This window comes from Aedes aegypti, chromosome 3 (assembly GCF_002204515.2).
Source record: "Aedes aegypti strain LVP_AGWG chromosome 3, AaegL5.0 Primary Assembly, whole genome shotgun sequence".
Taxonomy (NCBI): domain Eukaryota; kingdom Metazoa; phylum Arthropoda; class Insecta; order Diptera; family Culicidae; genus Aedes; species Aedes aegypti.
In genome coordinates this window covers 292,306,082-292,324,551 of record NC_035109.1, presented here as the reverse complement: position 1 = coordinate 292,324,551, position 18,470 = coordinate 292,306,082, and the positions used below count along the sequence as shown (strand labels likewise).

Sequence of the window (18,470 nt, the reverse complement as noted above, 5' to 3'; positions counted from 1 at the left end):
TATTGGTGACAATTTTCACACGATCAGACGAATTTAACTAAATTTGAAGATAATATGAGGATTTTAGGCAATTTGCAAATTTTTCCGTGATTTTATACATGGGTCGAACTTTTGCCCCGCTGATTCGAACTTTTGCCCCACTATGGGCCAAAAACTGTTTTCAAGCATTTATGCAAAAACTAATACACCTCAAAGCAACCTTATCATAGGCCTAGAAACGCCCTTATATAAAATATTGAAAAAGATTTTATTTTCAATTGGTTCCATGCAACGAAAGTTTGACCAAAAATTACAATATTCACGTCGAAAAACAACAAATAGCCATAACTTTTCCAAATCTCAATCGATTTTTATGATATTTGGAGTGAAAGTCTCATACTTGAATAGCAATTGAACCACCATGACATTTATAAGATTTGTTTTGAATTGAGCTAGAAATCTTAAAAAGAAACTCTTACCCCACTCGAACTTTTGCCCCACTTTACTCTAACGAGTTTATCAAAAGCAACTCATTAGAATTCTAGGTACTACTTTTAGGTAATAAACTTCTACGCGACTGTATTATAGTGAATAATCAATCATAAACTCGAATCTAACGAACTGAATAACCAATGATTAAATGGACAGTTACTTGAGAATTGTGTCACATTATTCCGCATTGTCAGATAATAGCGGTCGGACATTCGACAGATTTTAGAACAATGTAGCACAAACTTGTTGAACAAGTGTAACTTCAGAAGTGATTCAACCCAGGATGGATGATGATGTGTAACAAAACGGAGGTAAACTTACCGGGTTCCAGATCCAATATCATATCGAGGGCCTGTCTGTAGTTCGGTACCTGTTCATTCAGTCCGGTCAAATTGAACTTATCCTGAATGTAGTCCTCGTCCACCTGTAAGGGTAATGCAACAGAATATGTGAATACTTGTCGAACCTGGTTCAATCCGGCATTATGCGCTGAGCTAAAGCAACCAGACGTGCCGCTTGTTGGAATCCCTGGCCGCATTGAATGTAGAGCTGGCAAATATGGGTACAGTGAGCACCTTCCGCAGAAATGGTGCTGAATCAATTTCCGACGTAACGTTCTGTAGTCGTAACATTATAGGAACCATGAACGCGTTGAACGATTATAGGTACTCATAGCGATCATCAAGCGATTCCTTATAGTATAATCACAGTGCCCCGACAGACCGTTATTATAAAAATAAAATTGTCTATAAAAACTGAGTACAGGGCTCGATTCCTGAGGTCGTTCTGCACCTTTAAGCCTATTTTAAAAAAAATCCTCAGGAGGAATCTTGATTTGAAGTTTTTGACTAAAAATTGCAACATATCCTATATTAAAGTTACGCAATAGCACCCAAAAAAATCTACAAAATCCCTCAAAAATTTGGCCAAACTGTACTTAGTCAATGTATAATTGTTATCGTTGTTATAGTTGTAAATATTTACAACTGCCTTAACCTACCAGAGTGACTTAACATTTTTTTTATATAGGTTATACCAGTAAGCTTAGAACTATGGAATGAATTTTAAAAACTAAATTTCAATTTACTGTTGATGTTATGCTCGATAAATGTAAAACTTTCATTGCTAAATATTATTTACTTACAGCTTGTTTTTCGACTTCGACACAAAGTGAATAGCCCACTAAAGTCCGCCGTATTTTTTTTTTAATCTTACCATCTTTATACATCTGGTACTACTCTAGTCTAGAGGTATAAGTCAAATTTTTGACCGAGTACTGTTCTTAGAACATTACCGTAAAATTAACGTATTCTGTATTCTCAGTAACAACATGATTTTAACTACATTAGAAACATCATTGTCACATGTCGGAAGTGTTCCAAGATTAACAAAGTCTACAACAATTTCAAACAAATCCCCAATACGTACTATCCATGTTTCAACATCACTAGGTTTCTCAATCCTGCTATACTATACTTTAAAATCGAAACAGTTCTCAGTGTTGTACCAAAGACAAATTAAAGACCCCCATGTCCCTTGTAATTGCCCAAAATTTTATGGCTCATAAGGTAATCTAGAATGCCGTGAAAAGTGTACTGCGATCTGTCAAACTTGGGTACCTTTAGCACTACCGAGGGACCAAATGCAATACTAGAAGTGGTACCCAATCTCAGCCCGAGTGAGACGGACCTGGTTGTACGATAAAGAATCTCAATATCGTAAGACAGAAACATTGCAGAGGTGTTTATTTTGGAGAAATTATTAACGAAAGAAAAGAGCATTGAAGTCAGATAAGCCTTTATTGAACAACAGTGTAGAAATGCAATTTGCCTTTGCAAGTTGCTGGTTCCTAAGCTGGTTACGTAATCCGTCAAATATAATAATCGTAGCCAGAACAAGTGTTATTGCTTACCAAGAGATGTAGCTTGGGAGTAGCTTTCCATCTTCAATGTAAACTTTCGAGAATTCCAAACATTAAAAGTCAATAAAGGCGACGGCAACGTCCTCACGGTCATCGGGGAAGGGAGGGAATGTTAGTATGACATTAGGGCGATTAAAATTTGAAAAATGTTTGAAAATCCAATCTCCTTTATGCTCCTTACCGTCCCTACCATACAAATAGTGTTCTGTGAAATTTTCAGCTTTCTAGGTGGAGATTTAAAGGAGGCCCAAAGACTTGGTAGGTTTATATAGAAATTACTATGGAGATATTTTGAGAAATGTTCCAAACACGCTGGTACTGGAATGTAAGTAGAAACTTATCATATCATATTGAAAACTCATTCTTCAAACCTTAATCAAGGATGTTGCTGAAGAAACAAACCCCATTTGAGCTAATTTTGTTTGGGATTTTTGTACATGTCTGCAGCGCTATGATCCCAAATAATAGCAAACAGACTCATGAATATCTCTTCTGCTATCCGTCGAATTGAATTTCTCTCTTCAGCAAACTTCTTTATTATGGTTTGAAGAATGATTTTTTACTATGGGACTATAAGTTTGTACTTACATTACAGTACTAGCGTGTTTGGAACACATATCAAAATTTCTCCATAGTAATTTACATATAAACCTACATTGTCTTTGTCCCTAGTATGGCATCCATTGTTACTAGAGAACGAGATCACCTCTGCATCTCCATGGTTGTCATGGGAAGTAATTTTATTAGTGGGGAGGGATCATGGCGGCATGATCCGGATTCACCTTGGTAAGTGATACGATTCATGCAACCTCAATTCAGAAAATCACCCAACTATCAGTACTCTAAAGACAACACTCTTAGCATCGAACGATTCAAAGATTTTTTTATAATGATAAAAATCTGTTAAAATTAAGGGTATAGGGTTCTAAATGTTCATGTGCAAGAGTCTATGTCGACACTTACAGAGACAAACTGTTCATATTTTGTTAAATCAATTCATTTAAGTACCATGTCCACTGATGTCATGTTAAAAATAGAGCTAAAAATAGATTGTACATTTAATATAGAAGCATGCAACGAGCTCACCAAATTGATCATTTATCATTAATATTACTCCGGCAACGCGAAAACCTGAACTCGATTGCACTCAGAACGCAAAAACAAAAACGTTTTTTTCTGGTGAAGATGAAATTAAGCCAAAACTCAAACCCTCAAGAGCACAAATCTAGACAGGACAGCGTCTTATGCTGAAAACTTGATCGATTGGTCACCACCAGCGAGTGATCAAACGATCAAGCCCCCAGCCCAATCCGCTGTCCGGCCCTCCAGACTCGTACTCCAGAAAAGCTGAGGTACGGCCTCGTTGCATCTTCACCTTCTGCTTGGGCTTTAACAATCACTGCCCAGCAGAACGCATGCAGAACTTATTTCTGCTATAGACACTTTTTTTTCTAAAACTGCACCAGCCGAAACTCTACTTAAACCAGTATGCTCATTTCACAAAAACAAAAATCACTCCGGCGACGTGAAAACCCGAACTCGATTTCTCTCAGAACGCGTGCAAACTAAAACAAAAATATATAATAAGGTACCACGGGGCAAGTGGGTAAATGGGGTATGTGAAAATAATTGGTATATTCAACTGAATATGTGAATAAACGTTTTAAACTCATGCGTAAACCTTTGAGGACATTGAGAACATTGCGTTAGGCAAGAGATTGCTGAGATTTTTCAGCCATTATTGCATAATAGAGCGAAAGATTGTTAACCTCTCAACTATCACTCCGTAACAAGTTGGCGGTGTGCAATCTTATTTTAATATTTTCAGCGGAAAAAAGTTGCGGAAAATAATTTTCTATACCACTTCTAAGTTGTTCCTTCTGACAGCTTTAAACTGCAATAAAAAAAGTTTTAGAATCAATTCGACATACACCTAAAAATAACTAAATTGAAACACCGTCAATTTTCTACTCACGTGGGGCAAGTGAAAAGTTTCTCATTAGAGATTGAATTTGTATTTTCTTTTTAGGTAGATATAATTATACTAGGTTCACAATTATCATAGAACAACAGAACGTGCTGATAATTCAAGAAACACTATACTCAAAGCGTTAAAAGCTATTATCATGGCCAAATCATGGAACTTATCTAAAAAAAGGTTGCCAAATATTACGATATTAATATGTTTACTTCGGACAGCCGATAAAAAGAAAGACGTTCATTAAAAAGTTCCAATATAAAAGAACGCACAGAAATCTCGTGGAATGTCTATGTAAAGCTAGTTCAAAACATAAAAATGGTGTATAGGTGTATCCACATAAAAAAGTTTCTAAATACTTTATTGAAGGATTCCGTTCGATTTCTCCCGAAGAGTTATTACCTGATTTTCGTAACAAATAACGAGCGGCTTCTACAGAGCAGAAATGCAATAGCTTCACATTGGAAATGTTGCAGTTATAATGTTGTCGAATAATTTCAACAAACATAACTGAGCAGAAGAAAATTCAAGTAACAAGAATAAAATTTTCTTTGCTTACATGTTACTTATGTTATTATTCATTGTGACGCTTTGACAAATGTTAAAGGTAATAGAAATCGTGAATATAACTATTAGATTTTTAATTTATTGTTCAAAACAATAAACTTTTCACTTACCCCACTTGTGGGGCAAGTGAAATGTAAGGAGACGTTTTTCAAAAACTTTTTCTGTACTTTTTTCTTCAATTTTACTTAAAAATAAATTTTAGCATACTGCTTATATTTGGTGGGAGTCAAGCTAAAAAATATACACGACCTCATTTGTTTTAGTTTAAAGTCTGTAGGCTTTGAAGAATTCCAACTATGCGAAATCCATTACCCACTTGCCCCACGGTACCTTACTTCGACGACGAAAAAACAATTTTTCTACTTGTGTTTCAACGAAGCACTGCCCAACAGAACGCGTACAGAATAAACCGACTTATTTGAATTATAGACAAATTTTTCAAAAACTGCACCAGCCGTTTCATCCGCCGACTCTAATAATTTGCGGAGACGATAAAAACGTGATAGATCAATTTTCAACACATCCTACTGCCAGATGGAGTGAATCAGCAATAATGTCCTCAAATATGAAGTAAATCAGCCCTGAATCTCTAGAAAATGCAGTCAATCGTACCATGAATATAAAGTGCATCAGGCATGATTCACTTGAAAATGAAGTTAATCAGCCCTAAACTGCTTGAACATGAAGTGAATCATACCTGATCAACTGGAAATCAACTAAACGACCTAAATTTTACGTGAAGCTATTACTATTTGAATATGAAGTACCGTCGTGCGGGGTGACATTAGGCATAGTATATGTTTGGGCCAAGATTTTTACAGCAAACTAAAACCAGAATAATGAAAACAATGTAGCAAGCTTCAAGAATACAAGCCAAGATAGTCATGGATTAGTTTTTTGACTCCCGTACTAGCTAGAAATCCTTTATAAGAGAGATTCGCGGAAGCTGACATTTCTGTCAAAGTGTGAGCCAATCGAGCAGCGAGAGCTGTCAAAGTGTGAGCCAAACGAACATGCGTTATGTTTGTTTTGAACTTTTCTTAATGAGTAATGTAATCCGCTTGAAATTATTTCGGTAAAAGTAATTTTGCATGAAGCAAAGAAATGAAATGTGTTACTTTTTTAAAATTTTTGTCAATGCGATTTTTAGTTTTTGATTTTTTCGGCTGTTTATTAGTTTTGATATGTAGCTCAAAGATCTATAACGAAACAAAATACACTTTATTGCAATGAGGAAGTCATGTCCGTGTTACAATATTATTCTCGACGCCGAGCAAAATCAGCACTGCTGGTCTGTTGCCAAATCTTTCCATTTTACTTCCGCTTATCTCTCTATAAAGGATCACTAGTACTAGCCATTGAATGCAACGAAAAGAACGATCAAAGTTACCCCCTAGGCCCAATGTCACCCCGCACGGCGGTTATTCAGAACTGCATCACTTGGATATCAAGTGAATGAGATCTGAAGGACTTGAATATACAGTAAATCCGACATGAATCACTGAAATGTGATGTGAATCAATCCTAAATCACTTAAATATGAAGTGAATCAATGTTGAATCATTTGAATATGAAGTGAATTAGGTATGAATCACTTGAACATAAAGAGAATCAAGCTTGAAACACATGAACCACATGTAAATCAATGAATTACCTGCTTTGCTCTTGTCCACAGTTGATCTGCAGAAGTTTTCTCGTTTAATTGTCTGAACAGCTTTGTCGAAGACTCGAATTTACTATTTCATTAGGATCACAATACAGAACTAGCTTAAAATTCTTCATTCAACATGTTCACTACCGCCACCTAGTGACAAAATTACCTGTTTGCCTTTCGGATTACCTTGACCTTCTAAACAACTTGAACATTCTTTGTTATCAAAATTATAAGATATAACTTGTAGGAAGTTGAAAATATTTAAATCAATCTGTTTTCCGGATATCCTTGACTTTCTGTAGTATTATAAGATATAACTTGAAGGAAGCAGACATGGCAAAAACACCGAACCGTTCTTCACGGGTGGCGTGTATATCGATTACCATAACACCACGTGCTTCGATTTCAACACTCTGGTGTACACTGAGGCAAAAAAACTTAATAGTTTCTTAAGGAATAATTATGATTTGGCGCCACAACGATTATTATTGAAATTTGTAAGTTTTATTTATGATTTTGGTGAAGAATTTCAGTAATGAATTTCATAAGTCAATCAATGAAATTCGGTAATAAACGCAATGATAATAACTCAAATCGAACTACCAATCGATAATGTTGTTTGCCTTTTATTTCAGGCGTGCGCAAAAATTGATATGTTTTGATAACATGTGATCTGTTTTCGATTAACTTGTAGCCAACATCGAAAGCGGAGTAGTTCTTCTAGCGATTGCTATGATAAATATTTCAAGTAATTGTTATTAAAGAATTCAAAGCTCTCACTTATGAAACTTACTATCCCATTTTCGAAATTTTTAAGCGTGCAATGAAACCATAATTTGGCTGGTTCATAAGTCTTGATTTATGGAAAACCTAAGTATTTTTGCCTCAGCGTAGTGCTGCGGATAAACACACAAAGCAACAAGCAAACCACGGGTGTCGGTGCTTGCGTTCGACACCAACACCGGACCCGAGTGTTGACGAATATCGAAAGCACGTCGGTTCGCTTCTTCATTCGGCAAAGCACTCCAATCAGTTCATTGCTGTGCAGTTGTTGGGTTCCCGTTTTAGGAAATCATATGACAAGAGGTTTCACAGATGTGCTGTTGATACAATTTACAATTTTGATATTTTTGAAGCCAATTTGTAATTGTTGTGAACATGGTCATTGTTAATAAGTAGTATAGTGTATCAATAATGCAATACATGATTTCCCGTACATGTATTCCTCGCCATCTCATTGAAAATAAGCATAGATCGACTAGCCTGCCCAAATTATATGCATGTCCAAATTATATACGTTACCCTATGATGTTGGTGAAGAATTTCAGTATTAAATTTCATAAGCCAATCAATGAAATTCAGTAATAAGCGCAATGCAAATATCTTACTTCGAATAATCAATCGATAACATTGTTCGCCTTTTATTTCAGGCGAGCTCAAAAATTGACATGTTTTGATAACACGTGATCTGCTTTCGATTAAGTTTTACCCAACATCGAAAGCGGAGTAGTTCGTCTAGCGATTGCTATGATAATTATTTCAAGTAATTGTTGTTAAAGAATTCAAAGCTCTCACTTATGATCCCATTTTCGAAATGTTTAACCACAGACAAGCAGACGTAACACTTAGAACAAATCTCGATCAAAATCATAGTCACGAGGACATGTACGCCCAATGCTAAAATTAGTGTGTTTGGACGACAGGCCAACAGATGGCGGTAGTGTGTAAACGTCCAACGCGAACAAAACCGATGCGAGCGCTGCGGGTGGTCGATTGGCCAACTACTATATTTTTGATTCGACCGTTAAAAAGGTGGTCGATGGACAATGATGAGAGTGTGACGTCTGTTTGTCTGTGGTTTAACCGTGCAATGAAACCATAATTTGGCTGGTTCGTAAGTCATGATTTATGGAAAACCTAAGTATTTTTGCCTCAGTGTACAATCATGACATTTCAAAACGTAAATAAACATTCTTGGATAGGGTGAGGTGAAAAGGTGAATACAATTTTCTAGGGTTACTAAAACTGTTCCGCCCAACCGCTTTCAGCAAGAAATGTGGTGAGTATCCATGTTTTCAAATAAATATAAGAAAATCAGGAGTGCATATAAACAAAATCTGAAAGCGTTAATATTCATTAAAAATTTCGAAGAAAAATACAAAAACTGGGGATTAGATCTGACGGAAATGGTCTATTATGATGGTAAATTTCTTCTCATATTTCTCAAGAACTGCTTCAGGAATTGTCCTAGTGGTTTCACCAGGGATTTCATTTAAAATACCATCAGGAACTAAAACAGGGTCTCTCCATAAATACTGCAAGCAATTCCTCTACCAATTCTTCCAACAATTTTTCAAATGATGCTTTAAGGAATTTCTCCATGTTTGCTTCAGGAAATCCTCGATCACTTCAATGTTACTACCTCCAGTAATTTTCTCATGGTTTACTTTGAACAATTTTTCAGACTATCCTAGGACTTCCTCAAGATATTTTGCACTAACTTTTCAACCGAATTCTTCAGTCGCCACTCTAAGAGATCTTCTAATGTTTTCCACAGTTTTTTTTTTTTTTTTCAAGAAAACCCGCAAAGATTCATTCAAAGGATTTTTGTTTTTCAGGAAACCCGACAAGAATTTCTACGTCATTTAATTGTAATTGTAATTGCTCAATCCACACCCTGGCAGACAATTATCCGCCCATCTAGACACGGGCTGGGTGAGGACCTACCAAGCCTCCCCCGTTAACATGTCCTATACCGTTTAGCACACCGGGATCTTCCACAAGCAGGCGCCGGAATTAAAGCGGTCCCACAAGCTTCAGATACATTAAATAGATATAGTCCCTCTGGCAATAAACCGAATGGCGCCCTCCGCTTCACCACTAGTACTGCTTCCCCACACGCCAAGCACAATATCGAAAGTAGCGCGTTGTATAGCAAATACAGTACACCACCTCCGACACTATGCCAAATGTACAGGAAAAACAGCACCAGTAAGAAAGCGGAAGGCGCACCACTCGGTTCAGTGCCAGAAGGACTATAAGTATAACGAAGAAGAAATGAAAAGATAGTAGAGTTGGTTCGGTTATTTGATTGCTGAAACGAAAAAAAACAGAAAAAACAGAAACAAAGTGTTAACATTAAAACGGGGTTTTATAATTGATAAATGTATCGATAGTTTCTCATCTGTTACGTTTCCTTATCGTAGCGCTGTCGATTTTTTCCATCTCCAGGGTGTTCGTCTCCGCTCGAGCAATGAGGATAATGATGAAATGAGAATATAAAAATGTGAGCATTAGTGTTGATCTAGTAATAGATTAATTTAAACTGCTTTTCATGTGCTAAGTAACTTGTAAACTCCTACTCAATTATGTTTTGTTGGCCTACACGTTTTATTTAGACACAATTTTTGTTGTATTGGTGTAAGTAGTGGGAAACCAATCAGTTTGGTGATTCTAACGGTAACAAATAGCAAGACGAAAGGAAAGTTGATAATCTATCATCATTATGATTTCAGTCCTAATTTCAAATTCCGCGTATGATTCGGCAATTTTAACAATTTATGCATGTGTATTCGAAGAAAACAGACTACGAGCATTTATTACCTGTTGCAAGGTTCCTAAGTGATCAGATATTTATCATTTTCTACAGCCTAATTTAATAATACCTACATTGGGTTGTAACAAAAATTTGATCTTGGGATGTTGATTTGCCTCCTAATCATAGTTTCGACAATAGTCACATGCTTACTATCCCTTATGGCAGTGTTGTTGATTCTATTGTCTATCGCTCATCAGTTTCGCGCCACCCGGCAGGGACTTGGTCCTATGTACCCAATACTCTGCTGTGTCTTAACTTCACGCAATACATTCTGTAGATGTGTGATACAGTTTGCGGAATATTATGATTTATCACTTCGTTCAGATGGAAAATTCTGTTATGGTACCATATTCACATATCAGATAACTCCCACCTGGAACGATGTAATACATCGGAGACATGTAGATTCAGATGTATGCATACGATCTATGCCTAGTTCGGCTCTGATCGACAGGCAATCAGTGTATTCAGTTTTTCAACTAGCTTGAAGCGATGAACGTTTCAAGACAAGCTCTCCACTATATCTGCTAGCAATCACCGGTCGTCGATAGACATTTCGGTTCTTTTCTGCTAAAGATAGATCCGATTTTATGCCAAAGACTATGGCTCATGCTTTTCAATACAGCTGGAAAAACAAGAACTACACCCAGCACCAAATAGTACGTAACTATGAGGCGGACCGGAAGGTTTGATGAGCAATCCCCACCAAGAATTTCTACGTCATTTAATCTACGGTTATTCCAAAAAATTGTTTAAGTGAATCTATTAAGAACATTTCAAATCATTCCTTAAATTTGACCTGTGTTTCATTATTGAGTTTCCCTCCAGCATTTTATCCAAGGATTACTGAAGGTTTTTCAAACATTTTTCAATAAATTACTTAAAAAATCCCCAACAAATATTCAAAAGTTCATTTAATTTGGGAGCTTCTTCTTGGCATTAACGCCTTCACTGGGACAGAGTCGGCTACTCAGCTTAGTGTTCTTATGAGCACTTCCACACCGACCGGGAAATGTTCTTAATAGATTCACTTAAATAATTTGTTGGAATAACCGTAGATGAATTGACGTAGAAATTCTTGTCGGGTTTCTTGCAAAACAAAAATCCCCGAAATGAACCTTTGCGGGTTTTCTTGAAAAAAAAAAACTGTGGAAAACATTAGAAGATTTCTTAGAGTGACGACTGAAGAATTCGGTTGAAAAGTTAGTGAAAATATCTTGAGGAAGTCCTAGGATAATTGGAAAATTGTTCAAAGTAAATCATGAGAAAATTACTGGAGGTAGTAACATTGAAGTGATCGAGGATTTCCTGAAGCAAATATGGAGAAATTCCTTAAAGTATCATTTGAAAAATTGTTGGAAGAATTGGTAGAGGAATTTCTTGCAGAATTTTTGGAGAGAACCCTGTTTTAGTTCCTGATGGTATTTTAAATGAAATCCCTGGAGAAACCACTAGGACAATTCCTGAAGCAGTTCTTGAGAAATATGAGAAGAAATTTAGCATCATAATTTTCTACAAGCAAGATAAGGAAAAAGGAGACTGTAGAGACCATGTTGATTAAAATAAAGAATTCAGAGACCTTTTATCAAAATTAGATGCTTTCTAGAGACTTGCATAAAAATAAAGACCAATTCTCTAAAAAGGAACCTGCTACCGGTCCAAGACATGTTAATCTATGACTGATAAAATATAGAGATATTAAAAACGTCAATCATGTTATGGTAAGTCGATAAAATTTCATACTCGAAAGGATCCTTAATGAACCGCTCAAATAATGTTTTAATAGCGGCGCTGCCGAATTTTTTTTTTCGATTGAGAATTTTCTTGCAAATATTGGTTGCTTTGGATTTTGACGCAAACGTATTCTACAATGAATTACAGCCTCAAAAAAATTTCCCTGAATGTAATCGAAATTCTCTGAAAATTCCAGTTTTTTTCCTGGTTGAAAAAAATTCTCTGATATTTCCAGGTTTTTCCAAGTAGTAGACACCCTGTTGAAGGTCCCGGCTCACTGTGACAGTTCGTGACAGCAGAATCTCGGCTCACTTTGACGTACAGAAATTTCGTATCGATTTCTCTCTCCCAGGATTAAACCATGATTTGCTGAGGAGTTTCGAAAGCAGAATTCGGTGTGGTTTTTTTTCACAATCTATTGGGAATATCCATACACTTGCCAGAACGTCTACCAAGCGTATCCTATGGCCTTTCCCGTCCCATTAAAATTTCAAAATTTCCCGTAACTCCTATAAGAGGATGTGCATCTTTCTTAAGTAGCTGTTCAATTAACCATTCCTTGCCATTCCTCAGAATTCGCAAGGACGTGGCCAGGACAGCTCGGACTATCGTGTTAAGGATGTATCGAGTTACAGAACACAATACCAGTGAACTGTGATCCTGGCGATCATCGCGGTAGCCATGAAAACCAACTAGGGAAAGTGTACCAGTTATGATTATAGTGGTTCTCTATTTGGACATATGTGCATTTTCGAAAACATTCACATTTTGAATACTTTTGAACTTTTAGCATCAAGATTTATTTGATATCACCCTACTTAAACACACAGAATGATTGAAAATTTTAAAACAATAAAATTTTTACGTATGGCAAAATGGGGAACCATTATGTCCATAACTGGTACACCTACCCTATAGTAAAAATTGGTTATCTAATTTGATATCGCGATAGGGAGAGTTGACTATCGAGTAAGGGAGAGTTGACTGTAAATTTTGAAAAGTATTAAAACAAAGGTTTTAATTTGTTTGGATGGTATGTGATTTTGTCAAATTATTTTCTGTCCCCTCAAAGTGAGAAAGTTCTTCTGAAAATTTCGAAGAGGCACGTCGAAAAGTCATATTACATGATTATTTGCAAAAGGCATTACAGTCAACTCTCCCTCAGTCGATATTTCCTATCTCGATATCGAGTTAGAGAACCATAGGAAAAATTGGTTTTCATGGCTAGCTTGGGGACCAAGCTCACAGTTACACCGGTTTTGTGTTCTGTAACATTATACCTCCCTAACTCGATATTCCCTTCAATTTCGAGTTATAGAAAGCTGTATGTGTGCAGTTTAGAATCGTTGTTGGCAAGCGGGAGCACCACGAAGAACCTTTCATTCCATTCTGACGTTACTATAGGAGTGAGGCGTCGAAGTTGTGCCATGCCTACTAGATCATTTGATGTCCGCTCCGATGCTACATTCTCGGAGTTCTTTCAACATGCTTTTGATTATCAGCCATCATAACAGGGTTGGAAGACAATATCTATGACAATGTTCATTCAGTACCACACAGTATGTACTATGAACTGCCTAAGATGCACTTTTATACGCTAAACTAATAGCTTTAGCAAAACCCTCCCAAAGTGAATCACGTCCCTCTACTGGAGATACATACTAAACCTTTGAACGATACTTAGAAGATCTTTACTTCATGTACCTACTTATGATTGATAACATTTTTCCTTACTATCGTCTTGGACAATACACAAAAAGAGACCGACTCAGCCTAATACATATAACAAACGTGCACTAATTAGCCCTTTACAACTAAGCGTTGCCAAATGGTTTCCAATAATTATTAAAATCAATACAAAATTGTGTTAATGATCATCCAACATCTACTAGGAATAGAAACGTACAGTAAAATAACCCGTAACATTGCACAAAAAGTTGAAAATCATTCCACTTTACGAGTCTCCCCACTTAAGAGCCCCTGTCTGGCACCGAGATCCATTTACGACGTTTCTGCCGGCCATTAGCCATGATTATTGCACTTGTCTGGCTATCATATTTCACTAATCAGCACAAAAATGATGCCAGACTGATCACTAAAACTACAATTTCCCGTTCGGGATTCGGAAGTCTACTCACCTCACAGAAGAATTCATTGCCACGAAGTCCGCAGAACCAAGAAATCCAAGAAACCTCCTCGGAGCTACTCATTTTCCTGGAAACGCAAAAAGATAAACAGCCCCGTTAATCATCCGGTCACACTAATACGAAACCCGGCCGCGCACAAGTTCCCCCGGCACGAGAACCGATTCCGGAAGCCAGAAATTTCCACTTCCAAAGCAATCCGAATTCGCAGACGGAACTTCTTTTTCACTTTTTTTTTTGTCAGCCACCAAAAGCGGACCTCGCTGAAAATGGTTGATGATGGAAAATGACGACCGACAAATCGCTCGCCTCCTTCGTCACTCGAGACGAGAATTCGGAACGGCATTTTCCGCCCCGGGCCGTTCCGTTTCGTGCCGATTCCACGCCCAAACCGGACCCCGGCCGGACCACTTTCAGCTGGTACCCACTTTGGCCCCCGCCAGACACCGATTTCACGCCGAAATTTACCTTTTTATTCCCTGGCTAGCCACGCTTATGATTAAATCTTGAAGAAATAAAAAATACGAAAAAAATCAATCGAAACTCGAACCGTGGTTCACACTGTACGGTACAACACCACTGCCAGTGCTGAACGAACGAACGAAGTAGGCGAGATGCGAGATGTGTGTGGTGTGTAGTGCGCCCGGGAGAATGCTTGCTTTTGCTTCTTCGCTCTCTCGTCGATGATGGCGCTGGCTTGTCAAGTCGTTTGAAAATGCAAACCCGACGACGTCTCAGCGAGACAGCTTTTTGACGTTTCTTCCCAGCCAGGCCCATGGCACGAGACGACTTTTAGCGTAGTCAACATCTCCATGTGTTTACTCATTTTCGGGTGATTTGAATCGAGAGTGCAATCAGAATGCGAAGTTTTGTTTAATGTTTATGATCCATAATCGAGCAAGAGTTGCAATCAAATCACTGATTGCTTGCTTGGATGCTTGCATGATGCCTTTTAATGTTTGCTCTCCTTCCAAAACCATCGAAATGTTGAATGTGCTTCGACTTTTTGGCACATTATTAGCTGATTTAACAATATCAAAAATTGATAATCAAACCATAGCAAACAATTAAACAAAACAATGGTCTTTATTTTCACAGTTCTTACAACTGACAGTGGGCGATATTCACTTATCGCCCGGGACATCCTGGCTACGAAGAACACTGGGTACCGATATATGGTTGTCATGGGCCTGTTCCCAGCAGATGACAGCTTCGGTGCGAAATGCGCACGGTGCCCGAGCCTCGGCGGGCAATAGGGGCGTGCATGGGCGGGCACCGATCTCAACAATCATCATGATGATTCGACCAGCGGCGGAATGCAAAAACGATCAATAATGGGGCGTTTATCTTGAAGCAGAAGCACGAAAAGTAAAATCGAACACTCAGGCAAATGGACTATCGATAAATATAGGAACCCCTTATGAAAATTCGCCACAAGAAATCGGATTGAAATTCATAAATTTGCCTTATGAAACCAGAATTTGAAAACAAAAAACGTTTTCGCGGCAACCTGGAATCGAACCAAGAACCTTGCGATCAATTGGCCCGACCGTACATCACGCGCCTTTCGACGGCTCGATGAGGAGTGATGCTAAAACGATACATAAAGCGTTCGTATTGCAATATTCGTTCCACCTTTCATAAGGCAAAATGTATGAAATTCGATAGTCCAGTTCGCTGCGTGAATGTTAAAATTCCTATTTTAGGCATTGGTGTAAAGAGGGGGAGTAAGTCATCCACCCTCCCCTTCCTGTAATTGACGAAAAAAAGATTGGTTTTGTTTCCAAAAATTTGGAAATTTAAAAAGCTTGACTTGCTTTCGCCTAAATGGTACAAATTTGTAGTGATTCTAATGAAAACTATTTTCTGAAATTCCGTTGTAAATCAATCAACTTTTCATTGAGAAGTTGATCAACATAACGGCCTACTTTTCTTACCGAAAGAAACAGTGCTGAAAAGTGCTACTCTTTTCGGTGCTGAAAAGTAGCACTTTTCAGTACTGTTTTGGTAATCGTCAACCTAATAACCCAATCTCTTCATGCCATGCTTATTCTGCGCTGCGTGTGAGTCGAGATGAGTCGTTCTCATCTCGGGTGATGTTATTTAATCAAATTGAAGCGAGTCGACACCTCACCGACTCGTCTCGCCATGCCGCACAGAATAAGCACAATTGTATCTGATTCTTGGGGTCACCGGTCGTAAAATCGACATGAGGTAAGAATAGTCGGTATCGTATAGCCAGGTGACAATTCTCGATTCGAGTGAAGTGACTGACCATTTGGTTTACACGGCGAGTCACTTCACTAGAGTCTAAGTCCGTTGTGCGATCTGGTTCCGACACAGGTTGGCGATTTTGATGTGGGATCGGATCGTCCAGCTTTGGTAGTCAGCTACTGTCCTCGATGTCTTACCTGTTCATTCATTCAATAGGAAGTATAGCTCTGCATGATACCGATGGGAGTGAGAAAATTTGTGACATTCATGGGTACTACTGTATCACAGCCTACGTGATTGAAAAATACTGAATTGAAACTACGCATGGCTGTATGCCCATGTGGGTTCTCTTGAAATGTTTGTTTGTACTTAGAGTTCATCCAGTTCAATAGCATTTTTCGAAATAGCAAAAAATGTTGTATGCAACTCGTTACAAAACTCGATTTTTTCAGCACTATTTGTATTTATCCAACTCGGCGAGCCTCGTTGGATAAACGTACAACCCGTGCTGAAAAAATCATCATTTTGCAACTTGTTGCATAAATAACTATTCTTACATTTTAATCAAAAGTTGTCTTACAAATATCAATTTGAAGTTTGTAACGATATTTGTTCCAAGCACTGTGCGCCACATTTGCTTGACTCTGACTGGCTCGTTGCTTACAAGTGTTCCTACCAACCAGAAACTATTAGGCTAGAAAACCTCCGCGCAATTGATATAAATTGAGCCAACCCGTGACAAAGATCAGATCGATCCAGAAGTCTCCAGCCAGAGCAGAAAACCCTACCTGCGAAGCCGAAGTGGTTGTGTGTCCAGCAACCGTGCGCAAGCTGACCAGAGACGCAGTTCGTCCAGTCGAACGCCAGCCTGCGGAGCAGAGCACAATCAAGCCGACGGCACCAAGGTGGATTTATTCGCTAAGGGCCTGGTTTTCAATTTGTAATTTTCATTGCAATGAAACCAGAAGAAGAGTTACTGAAAAAATATTCTTACACAGTTGCCACCCCACCGGTGTCCACCGATATTTGGGCGCATTTCGACTGCATCGGATTTGCTCAGCTGTATTGCATGTGGAGGGAGAAGTGATTTTGTGCACGTGTCGACAACCGAGGTAAGTCAAGCTGGAAAAAGGACCAAAATGTGTAGTACACGGAGAAAAAAATTTGGTAAACACAACCAAATATTAGTTATTTTCAAACTAAAGTTTAGGTTGAATATTGCACAAACAAAATTCTAGTTTGACTCAGCCTTGTACGATGGTTGAAACAAACAAATTTCTTGGTTGTTTATTTTGAGGCTTTCAATTTAAAACCAACAAAAGTTTTGTTAGATTCAACCTAAAATATGGTTGTTCTGTTTGACATTTGTAAATAGAAACAACCAAAAGCTTAGGTAGTTTTAAACAGGAAATATTAGGTTGAAATTACCAATCTTCAGTTTGTCACAAACGAATTTATTGTTTAAACAAACAATTTGATGGCTGTTTTTAGCTCTACTATTTTAGTTTTTGCTTTTATTTTTCAATCACAAAATAAACACAGCACATTGAGCATTTTATTTATTTATTTTCTTCAAAAATTGGTTTGAGCTTAATGCAAAAATGTTCACTAGCAATAGACCATTTCCGTCAAACCTAACACCCCTGTTTTGTATTTTTCCTCGAAAGATAATGATTTGTAGTTAACATTTTTGTAGTTATTTTTTATATTTATGTATTTTTGAATTTTTGATAAATTTTCAAAAATTGACTATTTCACCACTTTTTGAGACATGCGGAACGAAAATAGTAACCCTAAGGGTGGTGAGTAAATTCCACAACTGATAACCCTATGCTCAGCAGTTATTTACGTTTTGAAACGTCAAAAAATTAAAAGGAAAATCTCAACCATAACAAACAACCAAATTTCGACATTGAATTTCAACCAACGAAATGGTTGTTTCAAACTAATGTCATTTTTCTCCGTGTAATTGTGACCTCTTTAAGCAGTACCTAATCGCAATCGGTTTTATTGTACGATTTACGATCCGACTTCTAAGCGGCTGACCAGAGCAGAGCATCGTTGGATGTGGTTGCTGACGGTTCCTGCCCAGGGCGGATAGGTGGTCGGTGAAACAGATAAGTGAAAATGCATGCATGAAGAAATGAAAAGTCAGTATTTGTGCACGAACTCTTGATTTTACTGGCAAC

General features: G+C 37.8%; 1 protein-coding gene across 2 annotated transcripts in view; it reads right to left on the bottom strand.

Moving 5' to 3' along the window:
- The window catches only part of LOC23687867 (casein kinase II subunit beta), a 29,827-nt gene extending 15,049 nt beyond the window's left edge, over positions 1 to 14,778 (bottom strand). Inside the window, exons 1-3 of one of the 2 annotated variants that reach the window (XM_021855926.1) lie at positions 14,536 to 14,778; positions 14,062 to 14,137; positions 793 to 895 (exon numbers count right to left, since the gene is read on the bottom strand). In XM_021855926.1, coding sequence (XP_021711618.1) covers positions 793 to 895; positions 14,062 to 14,133 — 175 coding nt within the window. In that variant the 5' untranslated portion in view covers positions 14,134 to 14,137; positions 14,536 to 14,778. The remainder of the gene's footprint in view (positions 1 to 792; positions 896 to 14,061; positions 14,138 to 14,535) is intronic. The other variant, XM_021855927.1, reaches the window with a different exon arrangement.
- Between the last annotated feature and the right edge of the window lie 3,692 nt (positions 14,779 to 18,470).